General features: G+C 39.5%; 1 protein-coding gene across 4 annotated transcripts in view; it reads right to left on the bottom strand.

Moving 5' to 3' along the window:
* The window catches only part of SEC24B (SEC24 homolog B, COPII coat complex component), a 48,098-nt gene extending 25,448 nt beyond the window's left edge, over positions 1-22,650 (bottom strand). The window contains exons 1-5 of one of the 4 annotated variants that reach the window (XM_064710947.1): positions 22,374-22,650; positions 16,673-17,377; positions 8,902-9,087; positions 4,083-4,187; positions 1,072-1,152 (exon numbers count right to left, since the gene is read on the bottom strand). In XM_064710947.1, the coding sequence (XP_064567017.1) occupies positions 1,072-1,152; positions 4,083-4,187; positions 8,902-9,087; positions 16,673-17,377; positions 22,374-22,497 (1,201 nt within the window). In that variant the 5' untranslated portion in view covers positions 22,498-22,650. Of the gene's footprint in view, positions 1-1,071; positions 1,153-4,082; positions 4,188-8,901; positions 9,088-16,672; positions 17,378-21,961; positions 22,054-22,161; positions 22,177-22,373 lie in introns of those variants that run through there. The other 3 variants (XM_064710951.1, XM_064710949.1, XM_064710948.1) reach the window with 3 other exon arrangements.
* Positions 22,651-23,774: the final 1,124 nt, after the last annotated feature.

Below are 23,774 nucleotides of genomic sequence, written 5' to 3'. Positions count from 1 at the left end.
CAAAGTACTCTTTCGAAATGTCTACAGATATGAGTTAAGTTTCAGAAGAATTTAAGCTTGGTGAACTGGGAACAGTGCAAGCAAAGGAACAAAGCACTCAAGAAACCAACTGCCAAGAAACTGTTTGCCATGAACTCTCCACAAGGAAAAAATCCCAATAAAACAATAAAAAAAACTGCAACAGATTTAAGAAACCTGATGTTGACTGTTTATCTTTTTAAAAAAAAGGAACAAATTATTTTTAGGATATGGTTTCAGCAGAACCAAAATGGTTAGTTATTAGGCCAGAGGGTACAGAATCTGTAGTCCTGCTAGACTCTACATAGATAACAATACCAGCTTTGTAACTGAGAGAGATCTCACTTTAATCAGGAACCCACCAAACTACGGCAAACTACTGTGACACTCCCAGGGGCCAGAACAAGGCAAAGGAGCCTGGAGGGGGTAGGCCCTCCAATTTAATCTAATTATTCATTTAAAATAGTGGCTAAAAAATAGCATCTTTCCCTCTTGCTCTCAATATGGCAGCTCTACAGATTTCAAGACCAAGGTAGTCAGCCAGTAGGTTTAGAACCAACCTGACAGTCCTGATAATTTTAGAGCTAAGAGTAACCAAAACAGCAGCCATTTTCTTTAAATGAAGAAAAGTAAAAGACAATAACCTGATCCAAGCATCCCCGCAAGCTGGTATTGTTGGTCTCCCAAAACTTCTGAAATGTGTCAGCAACTATTATCAGCTCCCAATGTCAACAACACTATCAGGCATACAGTATAATCTAGAAAAAAGATGCTGCTTTCACACTTAGCAGATTTTCAGCACTACCCTCAATACTACAATGGAAAGTATGACTTATGATTCAGGGAAGTTTTATTGAAATGTTTATATGAACTTCAGTGTTAAAACTGTGAGAAATTATTTCAAAAGACACGTATGTTTCCTCTGATGATTTCCCCTCTTCCTTTCATAGGCACTGCCCTTCATCTACTTGTTAATTAACAATAAAAAAGACCAGAAACAACAAAAAATGACATATATATACTGGAATAAATAATTCAAAAGAAACTGCTTACCTGGATAGCCACCTCCTTCCAGAGCATCATAATTGTTAAGAACAGGAGAGGCACTGCTTGTAGTAGAGGAACTATCAAGTGCTGGGGGAGGAAAATAGTTTAACTTTAGGGATATCAGAAATAGCAAACTTTTAATAAATAAAAGACTGAGATTTTTTTTTTCTAAAACCTTTGACAAGAAACTGTCAAGAAAGATTCTGGGAAAAAAAACCACCACTTCAGCCCTAAGACTTGAAAACTATTACCATTGTAAAGAGGAGAGGGAGAAAATATAATCAGCAAGATACCAGAAACAAACAAGCACATGCCCAACAAACAGCAAGAGAGATCAATGGCAAAAAGACAACAACAATGAAAAAAGTTGTTTCTTGAAATAAAAAATATTTTTCTATTAAACCAAAAGTTCTTTCTGGACTATATCAACTGAGGCCATGGCCATTTTTAAAACAGTCCATTCACGACTTTCTTCGCAAGTGCAGGCAACAGAAGATTCCCATCATCTTCAGAGTGATTATCCACCTTCAAGCCAAACTGACAAGGATTTAATTCTTCCCTCCATTCTGTACCATTCTAATTCACAGCTAGCTTTCTTCTCAGTCTAAAGATTCTATTTTCCATTATCATTGACAAGAGTCTGAACTTCAGGTGGTATAAACAATTACTCTTGGCTTACCCTAAAGTAGCTGAGTAAAAAGCAACTCTGCAAAAATAAGTATCAAAAGTTAACTAGGGAGATATAAAAAAACACAATGAGCACAGACATAGCTGTTAGGACTGAAGACTCAATTGTTTAATTTTTAGTTCAACCTGTGCACAGATCTTGAACATCTTATTGTAAAATATCTGGCAAACAAAGAATTATTTTAAAACATCTCTGCCAATGTGATTTCATGCACATTTATTTCCAATGAAAAAAGAGCAAAGAAGATTAAAGGTATCACCCCTTTAAAACACACCAAGCCATGAAGTGTGATAGAAAAAAGTGTCTATTTAAGAATTAAGAAAAAAAAAAAGAAAATTGTATATATAATTTCTGTGGCAGAAAAAACTGAAAAGATTCACTGATACTGTTCTACTTGGAAGGATCAACCATGACCACACATCCCATTGCAAAGCTGAAAGTATTTCAAGGGAGAACTTCAATGGTGGAACATTTGAGACTTCCAAGTGAAGAGACTCTTCATATGAATACATAAGATCACTGACATTTGGGACACAGAAATACCATGGCACCATCCTGACAGTATAGATAATTCTTGAGCATTTTGTCTTTAAAGCATTCAGCTAAGAAATAGAAAAGCTATTTAAAAAATCCATAAGACTAACAATAATATATTATTTAAAGGAAAAGTTAATTCTGTGACATTCACTGTAATTTTTCACTGTAAATTTTCTTTTTTTTTTTTTTCCTAATCCTGGAGGTTACTAAAAAACATAATTGCAAGATTTTCTTTTCTGTTCTAGAAGCTGAAGGAATCAAGATTCATGACTTTTTTACCCTGATCAGGATTAGGGCTTTTAAACCTTTGCTAAGGCTTACTACAGAAAAGTCAAAATTATACTTTTTTTAGGTCAACAAAAAGTTGAGAAGTTAGACAAACACAAACAACCAGATTTCCAGCACCTATTCTTCATAAAACCACTGTGACAGTCTGAGCCAGAAATTTGTCTACTGAAAATCTGTTAAGGATTTGCATGAGCTCCTGCTGACAGGGCATAAAGGGTATGTGCTTATTAATGAGATCGCTTCCATATGGAACCTGGGTGTCCTTTCACTCTTTTCCGTAACATGAATTTAAATGCAAGGCTACAGGTTTTAGGAAAGTACAGAACTTGAGAAAGAATGATAGGGAGTATGAAACTTTGTTTAGGGAACAAAGTAAGGAGAAAAATGTTACAAGTGATAAAAAACCCAATCAACATCATTTGGACAGAAACCTTGGCATGCAAACCCAACACCCTGTTCTTAATTACGACTCAATGTCATCATTGGTTTGTCCCACTCTTCACAGAATTCTTATGAGTACACTACACTATTTTCACAGTATTCTAGGTGATGATTTTATTATTTTCATAAAACTGGTTTTGGGGTTTTTTGCTGACGACATGTATCATAAAATTAAAGAAAAAGCTACAATAATTTCCTATTCCAAATCAATACTAAAAGCCAGCAGCACAAGGCATGTGCTGTTACTTCCATCTATCAACAAGAGTAGTAGTCTCATGTTTATCTCAAAAAAGCTTTTCATACTGGTACCACTCATGCAGCCAGTAAAGACTTCTTCAAGTTCCAAAAGAAAAGGTTACCAAAATTGAAGGAACTAAACTGGTGAGAAACATTAAACTCACAAATCCAGATCATTCTGACAAAACAGGAAAAATGCAACCAAGTATGTAACACCTCACCCAATTAAAAAAAAAAAAGTAAAATCAATAAACTTCTAAAGTTTTCTACAAAGCAAGCAGATTAACACTGAACCTGTGAGCCTGACCATTGAGACATACACCTTTAAAAGGAGAAAAAATCAGCACTGATTAATTTATTTTCCTAAAAAGCACACCTAGAACCTCTCAATGTTTACTACGTTAATTGTATGAGTTCCTTATGCATAAAATGAGAAACAAGGTAAACACTGTTTAATGTAATGATACAAATGGCACCTGGTAGCTAAACCTGAACAATTATCAGTGTAAGTTCTACTGGTAGTTATCTTCAGTTAAAACTCACTGCAAATGAAAACTAAAATTATGGGAGTCTTGCAAGTTGTAAATATTACTTTGTTAGCTTCATAAACCATCTGTGATATTAACATGACAAAAAAAAAGGACCTATTTGTTGGTCACTACTGAAACCCTTTTTGTTTACTATACTAGTAACAGCTGGGAAATCTCAAGCTGAAGAGTCAGGGTGATGCTTTGTCTTAAAGAAATAAAAAGTTTCAGGGGATGGAAATATGGGGAAAACCTTGAGTAGGAAGAGAACAAGATACTGGTGTAAAGCTAAAGCCAACCTGCTTCCTCATCCTCCTCATCCTCTTCCTCATCATCTGAACTTGATGACAAGGGAGCTGGTGCAGAGCTAGCTTGATTATTAACATATCCACCATACTGCATGCCTGTGAATTGGAAAGCACAAACATCAGAGTCAGACAGACAGGAAAGACAAGAAACGGAATCACAAATCATTGCATTAAAAGTGAGAGAAATCAGCTGTTCCAGAGAAAATCCCAGCATGCAGCAAGTTAAATCTACAACCCTAGAAGCAGTTATTAGTGGGCTAGTTCAGTAAAATATTAGTAGCACATGGAATTAGCAGATAATTTTATATGTATGTATGTGCATGTGTACCAGGAAATTAAACACACAGACTTCCTACCTATCTTTTTAATACTGGTTTATCCAGTGGAGTACTTTCATAAATTAATACACAGAGATAAAGTAGTTGTTTCCACATAAATTCAAATTATGTTATGAAAACGTTTAGAGTTAACTTTTGTTTGGCACACCTGTCCCTTTTAAGACAAGAATAATTCATGTTGGAATTCTGTCAGAAATGAATGAAATATACTGCTGTTGCCACATGCAAGACTACAAACACACATACAGAGAGCACAACACAATCAGGGAAATTAAAGCTAGGTAAACCTGAAAATTTGGGTTGTCTTATGTTTACATGAGTGCCTACATTCAGGCTCACAAGCATGTGATTACACCAGCACTCCTGCTATTTGGTGACAATGCAGGAACTGTTACTGCTGTCGCCTCCACAGCACAACCTATTAGGGTTTTTCAGTTTTTTTGTTTGCTTTTACAATATCTACTCCAAACATATGTGAGCAGTACACAAAAGCAACACAAACACACCATTTCAAAACAGAGTAAAGCATGCAGCAATGGCTTATAATTAATTTCCTGCATTACTTGTTATTGATGCATTTTCAGCATCTTCAAGTAATCTGACATTTCTCTTGTGACAAGGCAGGGTTAGCAAGGATTTTAAATATGCTTTTAGTCAGGCAGTGACATCCTAAATAAATGCAAGTAATCACTTCTTCTCTCTTATCAATCTAATGGATTGCTATGACAAGAAAATATCCTAAGTATTCAAAACTCTTCAAATATTTGGGAATTTGAGGTTCTATCCCTCTGTAGAAGTACTGTGGCACCAATGAACAGGATTCTTTATTTTAATACTATAAAGCATTATAGAAGTGTTGTGTTATGTATAATCTGAAACCATCATGATAACTAATAATATGCCCATCCATGACTTCAATCAACTGTATTAGCCTTTATTTTATTTAAAATATGGTCTATAAATGCTGTTAAGTTTCACAGCTCTTTCAAAAAGGGTTAACAAATGAACCCAAGAGGAGCATTTTAATTTCACTTTAAAAACACCAACAGAATCAAGGTGAAGAGTATCTACTCAAATACTGGAAGTAAAAAGAAAACAAAGCAAAACTATATAACAACACTCTTGAGAAGGTGAACTTTCACAGAGAGACTGGTGCAAGAAAAGATTGGCATTATATTCCTTTAGCTAGTGCATTAATACTCATACAATTGCAATCAAATTCCTCCGTAATTCAAGTAGTGACAACAACGAATGAGAAATCATCCCAAGTGCCACTGAGTAGATTCGGTGCTTCAGTTTTCCCATACTGCTAAAACACAGGGCTAATTTGAGTAATTTCTAGTCCCATCTTTTATAAATTTACTGAATGCATTTGGGAAGGAGAATACAAGAAAATCATCATCTGTGCAGGAACAGACTATGTCTTTTCTCAGGCCTGGGAGAACTACTGAGGAATAAAACAGAACTGCATTACTGTGAAAGAGGGGAAAACCCCCTACCTTAAAATAATTAACATGCAAGTAAAAGGGTTAAAAGTCAGGATGACAAGAAGGGCTGCACTGTAACAGCAAGAAAAGCAAGAAAGCAAAAGTACATGTGCCTAGTGTGAGAAGTAAAGAGTGTAAAGACATCATGTATAAAAAGAAGAAAGAAAGGAAGGATATCTACCTGGAAAGTGCATGCCAATGCAAAAATTCCAAGCATACACAGATGAGAGAAAAGGACTGGATTACTCATTACTGGTCACATGCATTAAGGATGCAGGTGATCAGAAAGAATAAGGAAGAAAAGAGATTGAAAAATAGCACCAAAGAAGTTTAGGAATCATGAATTATGTCACTATGAATGCTGTGAAGACCGGGCTGGTTTGATTCTTAGCAGCCTTATGAGTTTGCATGGAGTCATTTTCATTGCCAACAGTACTACAGATTTCTGCCTTTGAGACTGTGCTGTGCTAGTACAACTGTCCAGACCAAAAAAAACCTCTGGAGAATAGATCTGGCTAAAAAATAACACAGCTTAAAAAGGCATTGTCAGGTGGGAAAGTCTCCCTTTCTAGTTCACTGCTCAGCAATGCCAATAGTAGGCCAACACAGGGAAGAAAGCAACTGAGGGCAGAAATGCGTGGCTGCAGAGAGCAATTCCAAATGCCATCACGTGCCTAATCATGTTTTCTGTTGTGACAGCTCAGTTCTGCTCAGTATCTTTTACAGATTTGATAATGGTGCTAGAATCTCCCACTTTTGCAGTTTTAAAACTGCAAAAATCAATTTTGAAATTATTATTTATTTTGAGTCATGTTATGGCCTAAAATGCAACCACATAATTTAAATCGTCACAAATTTCTTAGACTGGAAATTTCTAAACCCTGCAAGCAGTGTGCCTGTGATATAATAATATTGCACTCAAAGGCTTTATCCCACTATAATTTACAGACACCTAGAAATGTAGGTGGCAGGACACAGAAGATAAATTGGGATAACAACACATTTGCCTGTGAAATAAACCAACTATTTCAGTATTTCAAGTTCAATCACACACCATAAAAGCCTTTCAAACATAAAGTGCACATTAAATTTGTACAGATAGTTATGTAAGATTAAATAGGCTTCAAGACATTTTAAGGCTTTTGTCCTGTTAGAAGATAGTCAAGTAAACAATTCGAAGTTTTTAGTTTTTATAGGAATGCCCCAAGAGGAGCCTAAAACAATGAAATCCTTTTTAAAAGTTAATTCAAACTGGGTTTTTTCAGAATGCTTTCATGTAGATAATGGTATTCTATAATTTAAAACAATATTTTAAAAAATCAAGTCCAACTGATTACTGCAGCTGAAATATACTTGGAACTCTAACCTAGACAAATATTTAGTACATGTGCTCTGTTTTTTCAATAGGTTCACTTCCACAAACAGTTACCACATTTAATTTTTGATAAAAAAGTTGTTGATAAAATAGCAAGGGTACATTATTTATTTCAGACTCCTCACACAAAACTAGAGAAGAGTTTGAAGTCTTCCAATGCTCATAAAACCATCTTTTGAACATAGGAACTTATGTGTGATGACAGGTAAAAAAATAAAATTAGATCAATAAAAACTCCTGACAATTTATCTTTATACTGCCAACATATTGCTGTTTTTAGAATACACTCATTCAGCTACCTACTGCATTCACCTTCTCTTAGTGGAAGCATTTGAATTTAGGGAAGTTCAGCAGCCACTGAACTGATCTGTAGCTGCTGTACCAGGTGTTCACACATTTCACAGGAATCACACATTGCACATCAAAGCAATCACAGTTCAAGAGCTGAAATCCTTTACCTCATTAAAAGTTTTGCAATTTCTTTGGAAAAAGAAGCAACAGTGTCTTTCTAGTAAGCACATCTACAACACAAAGTCTATCTAGCACCAAAATCAACTATAAAACTGTGCAAAGGCCACAGTCCCAAAAATTGACATACTTTAAAATTATACACTGCACATAGGATTTTGCAGCAATGAATATTTTTTTTCCTCTAATAGATATAGAAATGATTCATGAACAATCTGTAATCTGCATTCTACCAGAAAAAGAAGGAAAAGGGCTACTTTAGTTATTTACATCAGAGGATTCTGTAATTTAAGAATAAAAAAATACTCTGTGACAATCACATACCATGGGGTTGCCAATTATTTTGAACACTAGAGATACCATATTGGTCTGACAAAATTAATACCTACTTCTACCTCTCAGGCAGAGCTCTTTATCTATAAGAATTTAAAATTCTGAAATTGCTAAGAGAAAACATGGCCAGAAAAAAAATAAAAATCATGCAGTCAATTAGATTTGGAATACTAGATACAGAAACATGTAATAATCAAGAGGCAAGTCAAAACATCAGTGTAAAGTTTAATTTAACTAAAGAAGGCTCAAGAGCCAATTGATTCTTTGTCCAGATGCTGCCAACATCAGAATAGGAAGGAGCTTATATAAAGACTCAGGTTTTCCCACAAGAATTCTTGCAGCAGCTTGCCATGGGCACTTAGAGCTAGGCAGTAAGAAAACAATTCTACCAGTCTGAACTTAATCCTCAAACTCATTGTTTCCACAAACTAGCAGATTTCTAGTTTACACTTCATTTTTCAATACAGACTAATTACAAGCTAATTTTAAAACCTTCCTCTAAGAAACTAAAGTAGTGAGCAGTTTTTTAGAATAAGGGAACTAAAAGAAGTTTTTTTTGAGCAAGAGACATGTAGGACTGCCAACAAGACAAGCCAAAGGCAACACATGGACAAAGGAAATCAAACATAAGCACTAAGAAAATCTAAAACAAAGGTGACATAAAACACCACCACTCAGGGAGCCTGATGAGATGCCAGAGATGTGCTCCAGCCAAACACAGAAAAGCAGCAATAAAACTTCCAGCATTCATGTGTGCATGTGGAATACAGCAAAAGCCTGCAGTGTGACTTCCCATTCCCTTTTAGTACCTTCCTGAAGGGGCAGCTCTGGTGACTGTGCAGCAGAGGGTGAAGATGGTGCCTTTGAAGACAGGCTTGGAGCAGGTGACCGTACTGACGACATCGCAGCAGAGGCAGCAGATGTTCCAGCTCCAGGCTTGCTAAATGGAACATTCTGGCTCACTGAGTGCACGGGCTGTGAAGAATCAATGCCACCTGAAAACAACAGCAGAAAGCAGGAACCCTTTGTATGTACTTGCACAGACAATTACACAGCACAAGCAATCACACTTGATTCCACAGTAATTACAAAAAACAATACAACACTTCAAAGAGAGATGCCTTCAAACAAGTATCGATGGAAAGATTGGTTGCTTTAAAAAATTCAATACTTACAGTGCTAAAACTCCATTATAATGAACAAATTGCTCTGACAACAGGGAAAAAAAAAAGAAAGCATGATGCAGTACGAGCAAGACTAAGCTGAAGTTTCGTTTTGATACATCCCAACAATGCTGTGCTTTTATAAATTACTGTTCCCAGGTAAGTGGAATGTAGTCCACTGAAATACATCCTTCAACATTCTTCATGGGAGGAAATCTTGTGCAGTAGACCAGTACTATGCCTCCCTTGCAGTGCTGGCACATTGCAATATGGGTATTCAGTTAGGAGACTCATATTCCAAGCAATCTGTTTCAAACAACCCTGAGTATTCCACAAAACTTCTGATGTGTTTTAGACATCTGGACTAGATATAATCTGCTTTAAAAAAGTCAGATTAATGCTTTGAGAGATTTGACATAGTCCAGCTGAAACTCCAATCAGACAAGGACAACATAACTTCAATTTAGTTAGCTCTCAACTAAGGGTTGCTCTTTGTTTATAAATTGAGAAAATCTGTATTATGATTCTTTCTAAAAAAACCCTGACCAACCAAGCTGTTAAAAAGAAGAGAAAGGAAATGGTTTTACCAAAAGTACTCAGTAAACAAACACAGAAATTAAGCAAGAGCAAGTACTCCATTTGTAGAGTACTTGTTTAAGTTAACAAATTTGCTAGAGAATGCAGAGGTAACATTAACTTTGCATCTTCTGCACATATGGCTGTGTAGTTAATACAGTCCCTGAACTTTTCCTGGAATAGTGGAGGTGATATCTCAAAGAACTTCATGGGCAAGATGAGGTTTCCTTTAGAGGGTGAAGAAGAAGAGGCAGCTTAAAATGATCCTTCTGTTTTTATTATTTACAGTCAAAATTGACAGCACACATCTTTATTATCTTTGATATATTTTTCAATTTTAAAATATGTCTTTTTCCAATGAACATACAGAGCATTTTCTTACTGCAGTGGACTTGCTATAATCTTTCCTTCTACACAATATCCTGCAGACTCCCCATGGCAGCTTCAGAACTTGTCAGCAGGAATGCTCTTATTACAGCAGCTTCCTCAAGCAAGACATGCAGGATGGCATGGGAAGTTCTCTGCCACATCCATGTGCTCACCCAGGTTTTGCAGAGTTGTTTGTAGGGTGATGGTATTTTCCACGTTGCAGGGCAATACAGCCATGCTGGCAGCATCAAGCACTGCTGCAGAGAGTGGTAAATGCTGTAATGTCAGTGTCATGGGCTCAAAGCCAAAACCAATTTACACCTGGATTAGCTGAAGATGTAATACCTTCCTGCCAAGTACTAATATCTATTCTCAAGCAAAGGTTATCCAATTACCTTCAAAATTACATGAATCCTTTAAATGCATTGTAAAATGAATGTTTTTAAACTCTGAGAAATAAAATATATTTTTTGTTGTACAAAAATCCAATCTGCAAAATCAAATGTTAAACTTTATTTGGTGACTCCATAAAGGTTTTAAATGCCGTAAGCAACCAAGATCAAAGGAAACACTTGAACAAGATTAACGTTTAAAACCACATTTCCTCACCTTCAGTGTGTACTGAAGTTTTTCCTTCATGCCTCTCAACCATGAACAAGTTTTGCACTAAAAATAATCAAGCAAAATGATCTATAGCCAGAAGGCATGTTACAGAAAGAATCTGCAGAATCGGGCAAATTAGCGTTGTAATTCATCCTTTTTCCCTATACATCATCACAAAGTTGTCATTTTTTTTAATGTCTAACTGGAGACCTAGAGATCACAGTTTAAAAGTATCACCACAGTTCCTCAAAATTTCAGAAGACATGCGAGAATTATCCTTCTTGAGCTGTTTCAGCTGTGGTCTTGATTTCCTGCCCTCACAACCCCCCGCACCCCCTGCACCCAACACAACACGATTTCTAGGGAGAGAGGCGCCACCTCCCTGTTTTCCAACGGCATCTTTCACCCTGACTTTCAGTACTGGCTGCAGTCCTTCCCTTTTTTCTAGCACACCTATATTAGCAGATTTACAGGATTATAGCCTACATTCCTAGGGAACTGGGGCAGCAAGGACTTTACATCCTGATCTGACATTAGGGGAAGTATGTGCGTGAGATAATGAAATTAGAGCGTCTCCTGCTCAAGCCGACTGTCCATAGCAGGATGCAAAGAAAGCCATGCCACAAACCCACAGGAGTCTCCAGCTCCCTCTCCTCACAGAGGAGCCCAGTAAAATTCAGGCATCCTGGCTGACCTCCGTGCTACGTTGAAAAGCACCAAGAATAATGACAGTGCTCCGATTTCAGCTGAAATAAACTGGAAAAACATTTAAGAAAGCTACTGACCTATAAAGACAAAAAACCGAAATCATACAAAGTATGAAATTTACATAGCATAACACTCCTGAACAGATTTTTACCAAGACTGTTCTGCTGAAGTACAGATTGTAAAGATAGAAGAGGGTCATTTTGCAGGGTTAAACTAGTTTAAACCTCCAAGGAGAAAAAAACTCAAATTATAGATATTTTTATTCTACTTTATTTATACTTCCTAAAGCAAAGAAAATTATTCTCACAGGCTATTATTCACCAAGAGCAGTCAACTACCAGCAAAAAAAATCCTCTTAAAATAAATCTGGTTTCTTCTAGTGAAATCTCAGCACACTTGCTGATAATACTTCAGCTATTTCAGAAAGGGGCTGCTGAAGTCTTATGAAAATACTTTGTTGCAGTTCTATGTCCTTAGTACACAACATGCAGAAATTAAGAGATTTGATCTTAGTAAATTCAACATGCTCAAGGCTATACATAAAATTAGATGTTTAAAGAAACCAATTCAAGTCCAGTGGTGACTTGTTTGATTCAAGTAAAAAACAATTCAGAAATCAAACAACTTCTGAAAAACTCTCACCAGCCTAAGTTTCCTGAGTAAGTCCTGTTTGAACAGAGATTTTATCAACACATCACTCTTCTACAAAAAGGATTCATTTTCATCACAGAGAGCTTTCAGTGCTGACTGTACAAAAATGGTTTGGAAAAATACATTAAAACTGCAGCATCTTGACTGACAGTCTGTCTGCAATTTGCTTATTTATAATTTAAAGGTTGTGAGGGCATCTTTCACAGCACAGGGGCAATGACAGCAAACTCTTATTGGCACCCTGACGAAGAGGAGGATACTGTATCCAAGTTTCTTTACACAAACAGTCATAGAAAGCAGGCTTATGAATTTCAGTAAATCTTTCTTTTTTCAAGTAGTTTAGCAAAAAACTATGCATAGAACAGATGGCAACTGTTTCCCATCATCACTTCTTCCCAAAGAAAGCAGGGAGGATGAAATACTCAGAAAGTTTCCTTCCAACAGATCATTCATTATTTCCTTATGCTCCTTGTGTATTGCATTCAGACACTTTCCCAGGATGTACAGAAATTGGCAAATACTTTTCAAAATCCAACTCCTTTCCTTAAAGGCTGAGAACAAACAGAATACTATATATAAAATGACTCATCTGAGAACAGTAAGACTGCACTGGGAAATTTAGAAATCTCAGCATCTCAAAACCAAACCAATTATGCCAGGATCAAACAATTACTAGAATTACTTTACAATTTTATTCTTATGCATTCATTTGCAATTATTTATGTAAGTATTTTACTATCAGGGTGTTGTAGCAATTGGATTCTTAATCTATTTTAGCCAAAGATGTTGAATTCTAGATTAAAAGAAATCAGATATCATTGGAGGCAATTTGTAAGCCCAAGACACCAAAAATGGTTTAAAGTGTTCAAGGTTTAGTACTAAAGTTGTCCAGCTCCTCTTTCAGCCTTGCTATCAGCTGTTATGTTTATCTGCTTTCCTTAGTCAGGAAAAACTGAGGTTGAACCAGAATTCAGGGGAAAGAGAAAAAAATTATTTTGCAGATAAATCAGTTCCAGAAACCTGCGCACTGTGCAATGAAGCACAGGGCACGCTTGTAGCAGCAGCTTTACAAGCCCAGAACGAGTCTGCATCTGGTGTAACTATTGAGGCCAGCAAACCAACCAAGGACTGCAGCATTACCTAAGTGCAACAGAAACAGTGGATCAGTGTTTATTTTCATAGTACAAAATGAGTATCCATGACACAGCATTATCACAGCCAAGTCTATCATTAGTTCCTTGAAATCCAAGTGTAATATTACTACTTTTTCTTGAGGCCATATACTAAATCACCCCCTTAAGAGCAGCATTGAATGGTTCAAAAATAAAACTGCTGCTCATATTGCTCTTCACTGTCTGGTCAGCTCCACTGTTCCACCTTCAAAACAGCTCCTCATTGCAAAAAAAATTGCTATGAACAAATCACTTCAAGACACCTCTACAGGAAAGAAAATTAACAAGCATTGGAATGAAAAACTTTTGTAAATAAAACAGGAACAGTTGGGAAAAAAAAAAAGTTGTTTTCATATGCCTACTTCATATTGTGCTATTCTGGAAAGACACCTGCATTCTGTCAAGTCCAGCTGCACATTCTGCACTGAACAGAGTCAACTTTTTTGGCCAGTCCTTGAAAGAATCCATTTTTATGCATAACCATGAAATGCTGCTAACTTCAGAAGCCTTACAAGGAGCTCCCTATATTTCTTTTTTTAAATGATATTTTGTTTAATGGTTTGAAAATACTGGAGAAAACTACAAAGAGCATTCATCAGTACAGAATTCAAATCTACTAATACTAAATTACATTCTACATCCTAGTCCTGGGAGGGGGGAAGAAATTAATATTGAAACTAAATTCAAACTGTGGATTGAATGAGCTTCATTTAAGCTTAACTGCTTTTGCCAAAAAAAAAGCTTTATCAAACCCATGTTCTTTCTTAAGTCCTTGGTCTGAGAAAGTCTCAGCTACTAGGACTCCTAACACAGTTTCAATGTTACACTATAATCTGAATTATCTAGCATTAAAAAGGAAGCCTACAGCTATGTAACATCTGTCTTTAGTAGAGAAAGCAAGCTGTAGTCTGGCACTGCTTACAAGTCAAAACTGCATGAAGTCAGAAAATTCCCAGTTTAGAAAGAAACTCAAATCAAATCCTGCACAGACTATTGCTCTCTCCTCTGCAGAGCAAGACATTTCATTGTGAAGGTACTCCCACATCTCCAGTCTCTTCCATGCTTCCTGCTAAGTACTACCCCATGAACTGGTACTCAGTTTTCCTATGAAACAGAAGCTGAAAGAACTAATGAGGACTGAGTGTACTTGCCCTCAACTGCCACCTTCACCACCTTACAGCTACATCCATACTAAAACCACCAAGTTGTTGCTTGCAAAAATGAGCTACAACTTCCTAACTCTTCAAATGCTTATCAAAAATATTAATTAAAAAGCCCCAACTGACTCGAAATCCACGCAGGGTTCCACTTGTTTCCTGAACTTTGTGGGAGAATGCACATATGTTTATTAAGATCCAATTATTACAATTATTAAAGAGATACCTCTTCCTGAATTATGGTGCAAATGAGTCTGTATGCTAAAGCCAATAGTATGAATTTTACCTAACAGTGACTGTGAAGGAGAGAGAGAGAGAGAGAGAGAATAAAATAGAAAGAGAGGAGAGAAAGGGAGTGAAAAGCAACAGATTGAGACCCATCAAGAGACAAGGGGTAGACAAGAAAAATACCTCAAATCCTGCAGGCACTGCCAGGCTGAGAATGAAACATGCTCCCACATCATTGGGAACTGCCCAGTTGTGCAGGATACAAGAATTAAAAAGCACAATTACATATGTGAAGTATTATCAAAGGAAGCACAAAAGCAAGATTAGACAGTATGTCTAATACAAGAACAACATACAAGAGATTACAGCAATGAGTTATACAAACCAGACCTAATTTCTGTGAAGGAAATTCAAGCATTCATGGTAGATATGACTGTGTGACACAAGTGTACTGACACATCCTTAGAAGAGGCCACTGGAGAAAAACTGAACAAATACCAACATCACCACAAACACTCACAACGGTGGCAGACATCATATTTGTGAGTGTTCTCTGCAGAGTGCAGGGGAACTGGTATCACAGAAACTTCTGAGGGCCCTGGGTCACTCCAAGTCAAGGCAGGAGAAGACAGCCCAGGCCTGGCCTCAGAGCACTCTGCACTTCTGCAGATATTGTGTGGGAGTGTCTGTGGGTGAAGCATGTGCTGCTGTGTCACCTTAGCACCAATAAAGTTTCAGTGAATACCAGCAGTGTTCAGCTGACACCAGGTGTGCACAGCACGTGGGGATGACAATGGACTCATCATGAGGTGCCTCACACCATCCAAACGGGATTAAATTCTACTGATTTTCACTGAGGTGGGCAGGCCACCTACACTTAACATGGAAAGCAATATGTACAAATTATATGTGTTGGATAAATAGAAAGATATCACCACCTGGGGATCCAGACAGTGTCCTGTTAGTCCTCTTCTTCTGGTCTTGGTGGTGGGGGTCCCACACAACAGAGCTCAATGGGTTAATTATGGTCAGGTGTACATGGGAACTCCAAGCACTTCCCTTGGATGCAGGCAGGGGAATTTGACACTGTTTTTTACAACACTGTGGATCATGCCCACTCCTTTGGAAATTGAGTCTGGGGGCATTTCAGGGGTCTTTGATGGTTTTGGCCCCTTCTAAGGCAGGAAGCTGCCTCTCATGTCAGTGCCCTTGAGTCAGTTATGCCCCATCAGAAGGGATGAACACGCTCAGGCTTCCATGTGACAGTGTGCAAGAAAGGACAATTGGCATGATAAAAAGTACCAGCCTGCCTCCACAGGGCCTGCTTCTTACCTGACTCAAGATCCAGCTTGTAGCATCTGGCACTGGGTGTTCACCCTTCCTGTCTCATGGGGACTGATTTTCCATCACACACCACACCCCCATAAACTCTCCTCCTACTCCAGGGGAAAAGTGTGCAAACCCAGCCTCAGCAAAGCAGCCTGCTGCCTCCACAAATAGCTGATTGTTTTGAGTCATTACCACTAACATTTCAGGCTCTTACAGTGTCACTAAGGCAAAAGTTAAAGAAACAACAACCATGACTTAGAGAAATTCTCTAGCCAGAAAAGAAAAAGTATCTTTGTGAAAAACAGATATATTTCAGAAGATACATGTTCCTTCAGAACTGCATGAAAAAACTCCCTTCTGAGGCTACTCACATGAAAACCAAACAAATAAATAAAAACTATCCCCTAAACAGTGTATTTTTCTGTATCTCTCAATAGAACCAAATAGCAGCTATTGTGAGGACTGTGGTAACCAAATTAGTAAAGCTACAAGAATGAGTGACAGAACTCAAAATTACATTACAGAATTCCACACACTGAACACAAACAAGCCAACAAGAGCACAAAATTACTTCTGTTTCCCAGACAAATCTGGCAGTTCACTATCTTTCAAGTAACACCATACCTGTATGTATTTGGTTGTTTACTTTAGGAACAGATCCAGTGAGATTCCTGCTGAGGTTGTCTTGCACAGCCTGAGCAGATGAAACAGTTGATAATGTTGTATTGTATCCCACAGGAACGTGCTGCTGAAGGGAATGAGGTACTGATGTACTCTGGCTAGAAAACGCATTTGTCTCTTTGAACTGTCCAACAGCAGGTAGACTCTGAGAGGTAAATGTCTGCCCATACACACCTCCAGCAGCCACGGGAGGATAGGAAACATTAGGATACATGGCACCAGAAACCACGGGCATAGCGTAGTGATCAGAATTAAGGGGAAATCCCTGAGATGCAACTGAAGAGCTGACAGAGGTGCTGTAGTGATTATCAAATGCTGAATATGACTGCTGAGCACTCACATGCAAGTAGGATGCAGACGACACTGCTCCTTGAACAGGTCTGTCACTGGAGCCCCCAGAATGGGGAGGAGCGTTGTTGTACAGCTGATGTGACTCCTGTGCATTCAACACGCTGCTGCCCACAGGTGCCATAGCGTTTGGTGCTGGTGCTGAGTAGTAACCAGGGTAGTAACTGGCTCTGTACTGATTCTCCAGATGTGAAGCAGCAGCTTTATTGGGCACTTGGGAATAGTGTCCTGAAGGCGCACTGTAGTTTGGAAGATGTGAGCCATAGCCAGAGGGGAACTGCATCTGACTCTGCATAGGACCTGAAATGAAGAGAAAACATCACATGTGTTAAAGGAGCATCTGCTAGTGGTGCCAATGGACTCTGCACTTGAACTAACAAACAACTGCTTTTCTTCTTTTCTATTTCTGAGTTTGATTCTCATCAGCAGAGAGAAAACAAACCAAGTATAATGCATATAAATACACTATTTAAAGTAATTTGCAAATACACAGAAAAATGGATTGTTTCCATACTTGAAAGAGGTTTCCATGCCAAAACTGTTTGCCTCTTGTTTGTATTTTGAATATTTTTAAGAGTTTATAGGAGGTTAATATTTAAAAAAGTAGTGAGCAACCATAAGCACCAAACTGGTATTTTTAAGTGTTTGAACCACCCAAATCTGGAAACTGAAAAGCTGCGGTGAAACCAGTATATCAATACAGAGCAATATAGGTGTTCTTCTCTACAAGTCTTTGATACAGTGACCAAGATAGAGACTTGCAAGACAGCTGTATTTGTCTTCTGTGTCCTTATGTATTATGTTTTCAGGAAAACTGATGTTTTTATGAAACTACAGAGTATTTGATAAGGCACATCATTTTTGTTTACTTCCTGATACTCACATCAGGTGTGAGAGATGTTGGTATCAGAGAAACTGACCTCAGGTACCACTGCCACTGGCCCTGCAACATTAGAGGTTAATTACGTACTGGCCCAGCAAGGGTCAAACAAGGGCTTGCCTGCTACAGACCAAATGTTAACTATGTCCAAACTGATTTTCTCAGCCAACTGCTCAATGGGAAATCTCAAAGTTCTTCCTCATGGCCCATTCCATGAACCCTGTTTTTGTTTTTAGTGAACCACAGATGCATATGAGTGAATAACTTGCTTTCTTAAAAATCCCACACCCTATTGCTTACATCACACAGAATGACTATGGTGTTATTTCCCACTCCCTGGCCAATAAAAACATAAACACAGAATGGCCCACTTACAAATTAAATGGCAGCTGAGGTAATAATGAATAGTTGATTCCCCTGCTAATATTTACAATGATTACAAAACTTGAGCATTACTTCTCTTGTCTTGAAATTCTGAAAAATCACTGTTCTCCAAGGAACCTCTATATGTCCTATGATTAACTTGCAAGGCAATTTTAATAATTAATTTGTTAACAGACTCCTAAAAGCAAGGACCATACTGCCCAAAATCGCTGTCTGGTAAAATTAAAAATGCCCTTTTATAACTGACAGGAAGTTGAGGAGAAGAGAAAGGAGCTAAAAAATTGCAAAACAGTAACTTGGACTGCTGGATGAAAAGACAGACAGGCACTTGGGGGAAAAGCATAAAGAGCTTAAAAAAATTATCTCAAGTTTTGAAGAGAGCATGTATGAGCTCTGTTTCTGATTCACCTTCTTCTTGAAAAAGTGGGAGCTGTTTACAGAGCTGCATAGCTTTTTCTCCTTTAAAGGAAAATGATTTTTGGTTAGCAAGCCATTAACAGCTACATGAACTCTGCCAGACTTTTGACCTGCTTTTTAAAGTCTGGAAAAGCAAACCCAAAGATACAGCAATACTTTACATGTATCAAGGTTTATGGCTTTAAACAGCTATGCCACCTAATGTGGCAAGAAAAGATATTTTATTTGAAAATAATATGTGTGTCTATTCTACTGATATATGCAGATTTAACTAACTGAGCAGGTGTAACTTAGAAACTGGTTTAGGAGCACCTGACTCCTAAATGAAAGGCTGCATATCAAATAAACTACTGCAGTCTTCTAGTATCTATCTCTCGTTTCAAAATACACACCATAAACAGAGATTAAATTACCAATACAAGATACCAGTCTCTACATGATAGAATGCAGAGTCCTTGTTATTCACATTTTTAAGCAGAAACATTTACAAATGCACACATAAAAACCTCACTGAGACAGACAACATTTGAAAAATTGTATTGATTTCAAGCTGCAGATCCTTTGAAAGCAAGTTTTGCAATTACAGATTAAAGATTATTCTCACTATCTGAAGTGAGTTTTTTGTCCGTTTTATTACAAAGAATGTGAGTGGAAAATAATTTTTGTACTGCAATTGGTAGCTAAAGCTACTAATGGTGACTACATAACTGGACAGTTTTCAACACTGGAAATCAGAATACATCTTCAGTGTAATTTCAAAATCTGGTTAATTGCACAATCAGTCTCGATGTCTCAGGTACTTCCATCTTTCCAAAACACCTGACAAATAGCTCCAAAAATTCCATAAAGGAGCTGAAACACCTGCTGTGTGCAGCTGAGGTTATCTCTAAAACATCATCTCTGTAACAAAAGCAGTGCTCTCCTTCTATCAACAAATTAATACTTTATATAATAAGTACACAATTATATAAATTATATATGCAATTATATAAAGTTACAGTGTGTAACTACACAGACATTAACAGGTGAACCCCAAAAAAATCCTAATTCTCAGCCACAGAACTGCTCTCTCCTCCTTCAGGAGGACTCACAGCCTCCCATTGTCACAAAATATTCAGAGGTTTCCCATCTCTCACATCTCTGTTCTCTTTGTTAAATTGACCAAAACTATCCCCAGTCTGAGGGGGGATGAAAAATAAGATTAAACAAGACAATAATGAAAATTTTGATTCCAAAATGCCAGTAGAAATACCAATAGCAGCCTTACAAACCAGCTGTAGACAGCACCAGACAAAACTCTTTAGAAGAGTCATGGGAATTCAAAACAATTATCCTCTCAGTGCTGCACTTCAATACATTAAATTGTTACTGCTGAAGTCCCCCATCACTACTGAAGCAATCATCCTTGAGTACTGATTTAACAAGAACCATTTTGTTATGCTGAAATTAGGAAATAGGTCATTTTCCACTTACATACAAAGCCACTTTAAGACAAAAAAAAAAGCTTCCCAAACTTGTAAGAGAGGAGGAAGAAGAAAATACCATACACAGAAGAAGTCACTTTTCAAAGCTCAACAAAACATTCATGCCTAAATTTAACAAAAACTGAAATCTCCAAGGATCTCAAATGGACTTGGTCACTGAACCAGGCAAAATTCACTAATAACGAACCTGAACATCCTTTTTTATATCATTCTATGTACAACAGGCTGCCTGCTTTCTGCAAAAAGCACTCTCTTTCATTAGATGGCAGCAACTACATAGTTTTACCTGAAAAATTCACATTTTACCAAATTAAAACACAAACCACTCTAAAGGAAAACATACACCAGTGTTTTCTTTCAACCAATATAGAAACAGCTCAATTCACATCAGGAACTTACACTTAAACTACACTCCAAGGACATAAAGTTAAATTTCAAAAGCAGTGACAATCCTGTTCATGAAATTTAGTCTCTATTATACAGTACAGAACTTTCCACTAGAATTCTTCTATTGCTATTTCTCCCTATTTCCTCTCCTATTTCCATCAAAAAAAACCCCAAAAACTCAAATCCTGTATTGTAACTTCAGGAGATTAGCACTCAGACAACAGACAGACCAATTAAAAATTTTTGGAATGCCATTTCTGGATGTCACAAAACGAAAAATTCAGGGCTATTGACTAAAGTCATCAAAGACATCTAAAGGAACACAAAAACCAAACTTATGCAATAAACACTTAAGGCTGTTATTGAACAGTTCTCAGAATTACTAAGAGAGTTTTGCAGAAAATAACTGGTCTATGCCCTGGTTTTACACAAGCTGTTTCTACCAATATTAGCAGCAACATGGAGTTAATTAATTAAAACAACAAATAGTAGTGATGGCTCTTTAAAATTATTAAGCTAAGAACACAAAGAGAAGATAGGGTGACAGCTCCTATTTGTTTCTGTAAAACACTTGCAGGTTACTCATGCTGTAGCAGCTGTAATAATGGCATGCTTTTTTGACCAAAAGCCATATAAATTGGCATTTTCTGAACAATTTTTACAACCTCAGCACCACACTACCAGTTTGGACACAACTGAGACATCAGTATCTCCTTAAAACCTAGCATTTAATTACCTTCATTTTCTTCAGTGACTGCCTCAACATGTACTGTACAGGCATTTAAGTGCTTAGCACTTAACTGCGCCTTTGGACACGAGAAAAGCTCGCAATTCTTAAGTAAAGAATTTTGTAGGTGCCTGATCTGCACAGAAAACACACCTGTGCAGAAAACAGCACGACTACAAAAGATTTATGTATGACCTAGAACTCGATGCAAATAAGAGGCCAAATTTAGATACCAAACCAATATTGCACAAAGAAAATTATTATATAGGGATTTTGAAGAGTTAACGTGGTGTGTCAATAAAGAAGTGATTTTATAGCGCACCAATTTAAAAATGCGGAAGTGTACGCTCGTTACTTTCATTCATACTACAGTCAGCCTCACCACCTCTCTGCCTGAAATGGGCGTCAATATTTTGTGACTTTAAACTATTCTGCCTTTGTTTTTCGGTGACCCACATTTCACTGGTCCAATGTTGCCTGTTTAGCTCAAATCCCAAGATCCAGTTACGTGAAGCCTTACCCACCCACTACTTTTAAGTTCGTGCATAGCTACAAAGTGACGACTCTCGTCCCCGATACGCGATTTTCCGCCCATTCTCACGCACCACAGCCAGCATGGAGGCCTGGAGGTGCCCCGGCCTCCGGAGCCTTCCTGAAACGCCACAACCAGGAGCCCCAGCAGCGGGCACATCCAAACCCGGCAGGAACTGAAGGTGCGGATCCCCCTCCCTCCCTGGCCCCTTCAGGAAGCGGGAGAGGCCGCCCCTTCTCAAGTTCTCTCCGCACGCAGCCGCGGGCCCCGCACCTTCCCCGAGCGGCTCCGCGGGTCCCGCTGCCTTTCAGCGAAGGCTCCGCTGCGTGCCGGATCCTCGGGCCCGCGCCCGCCCTCGGGGAGGCAGGAACAGCGCACAGGCCCCGGCACCCACAGGGGCCTCACCCCCGCGGGAGCGCCGCGGCTCGTCCCGGGGACCCCGGGGGCCTCTCCCCGCCAGCCCGGGCCCCGCGCAGCCCCCTCACCGTTCTGGCAGCGCGGCGCGCCGCTCGCAGGGGCCGCGGCCTCCAGGGAGCTGCCGGGCCCGCCCGGGGGAAACGCGGCGGCGGCGGCTGCGGGCCGCGGCGGCAGCCCGGCGGGCGCGGACATGGCTCCTCGCAGCCCTTCTTCACTGCGTCCCGCTCCCGCCTGCTCCTCTCCTTCCTCTTCCTTCTCCTCCGCCGCCCCGATCCGCTGCCGGGGCCGAGTGAGGCGGGGAACCGCGGGAGGGCCCGAGCGCCGCGCACGCCGTGGCGGCCCCGAGCGCCGCCGCCTACAGCGCCCCCCGGCGGCCGCTCCGCCGTGAGGCCGCGCCCCGCCCGGCCCGGCCCGGCCCGGCCGCGGAGGGTGGGCCGAGCAGGGAGGGACGGGCCGGGCAGCACAGCCGGGCCTCGCATCCCGCCAGGGATTCATCCCACGCGGTCCCGGCAGGAGCGGCCCGTGTGGCGGGGACAAACCGCCGGGCCCGCTCAGTCTGTGTGCGGCGGGGCTCTGCCTTATGTGTGATTCCGTGGGCAGGCCGGGGCAGGGTGAGGAGAGGCTGGAGGGATGTGACCCTGCCCCTCTGCTCGGCCCTAGTGAGGCACATCTGGAGTGTTGTGTTCAGCTCTGGGCTCCTCGGTACAAGAGAGGCATAGAGCTCCGGGAGTGGGACCAGTGGAGGGCAACAAAGGTGATTGAGGGGCTGGAGCATCACCTACCAGGAATGACTGAGGGAGGATAGGCTTGTTAAACCTGGAAGAGAGGCAACTGAGAGAGGATTTCGTCAATATATATGTAAATATATATCTATATAGTGTATAAATACCTAAAGTGGGGGTGCCAAGAGGATGGAGCCAGGCTCTCCTCCGTGATGCCAAACAATAGGACACAAGGCACCAGGCAGAAACTGATGCATGGAAGTTCCACCTGAACATCAGGAAGAACTTTATAGTGACTGTGCACTGGAGCAGATTGCTCAGAGAGGTTGTGGGGTTCTCTCTCACTTGACTATCTTGAGATGCTCAAGAAGCATCTGCAGGCAATCCTCTGCCTTGTGCTCCAGGGTGACCCTGCTTGAGCAGGGAGCTTGGACCAGATGAGCCACTCTGGTCCCTTTCAATCTCTCTGATTCTGTGAGGCTGCTCCATGTCCCTGCCTCAGGGCGCAGACATGTACATATGCAATACACACACCTGTCCTTATTTTGCCTGAGACATTTTTTTCTGTATATATATGCTATTTTAGGTATAAATGTACCCTGGAACACACAGAGAAGTAATGTGTACTGCACGGGGAAAAGACCTCACAAGGTGAGGTGAGGTGAAAGCTCTCCCTCTGTAATTATTCTTGTACAGACAGAAGAGCCTTAGTGAGATGGGGTGAGCTGAGGCAAGGCTTTTCTTTCA

The sequence above is a fragment of the Zonotrichia leucophrys genome, chromosome 4 (assembly GCF_028769735.1).
Source record: "Zonotrichia leucophrys gambelii isolate GWCS_2022_RI chromosome 4, RI_Zleu_2.0, whole genome shotgun sequence".
Classification (NCBI taxonomy): domain Eukaryota; kingdom Metazoa; phylum Chordata; class Aves; order Passeriformes; family Passerellidae; genus Zonotrichia; species Zonotrichia leucophrys.
The sequence above is the reverse complement of the archived record's forward strand: the minus strand, read 5'-3'. Positions and strand labels throughout refer to the sequence as shown.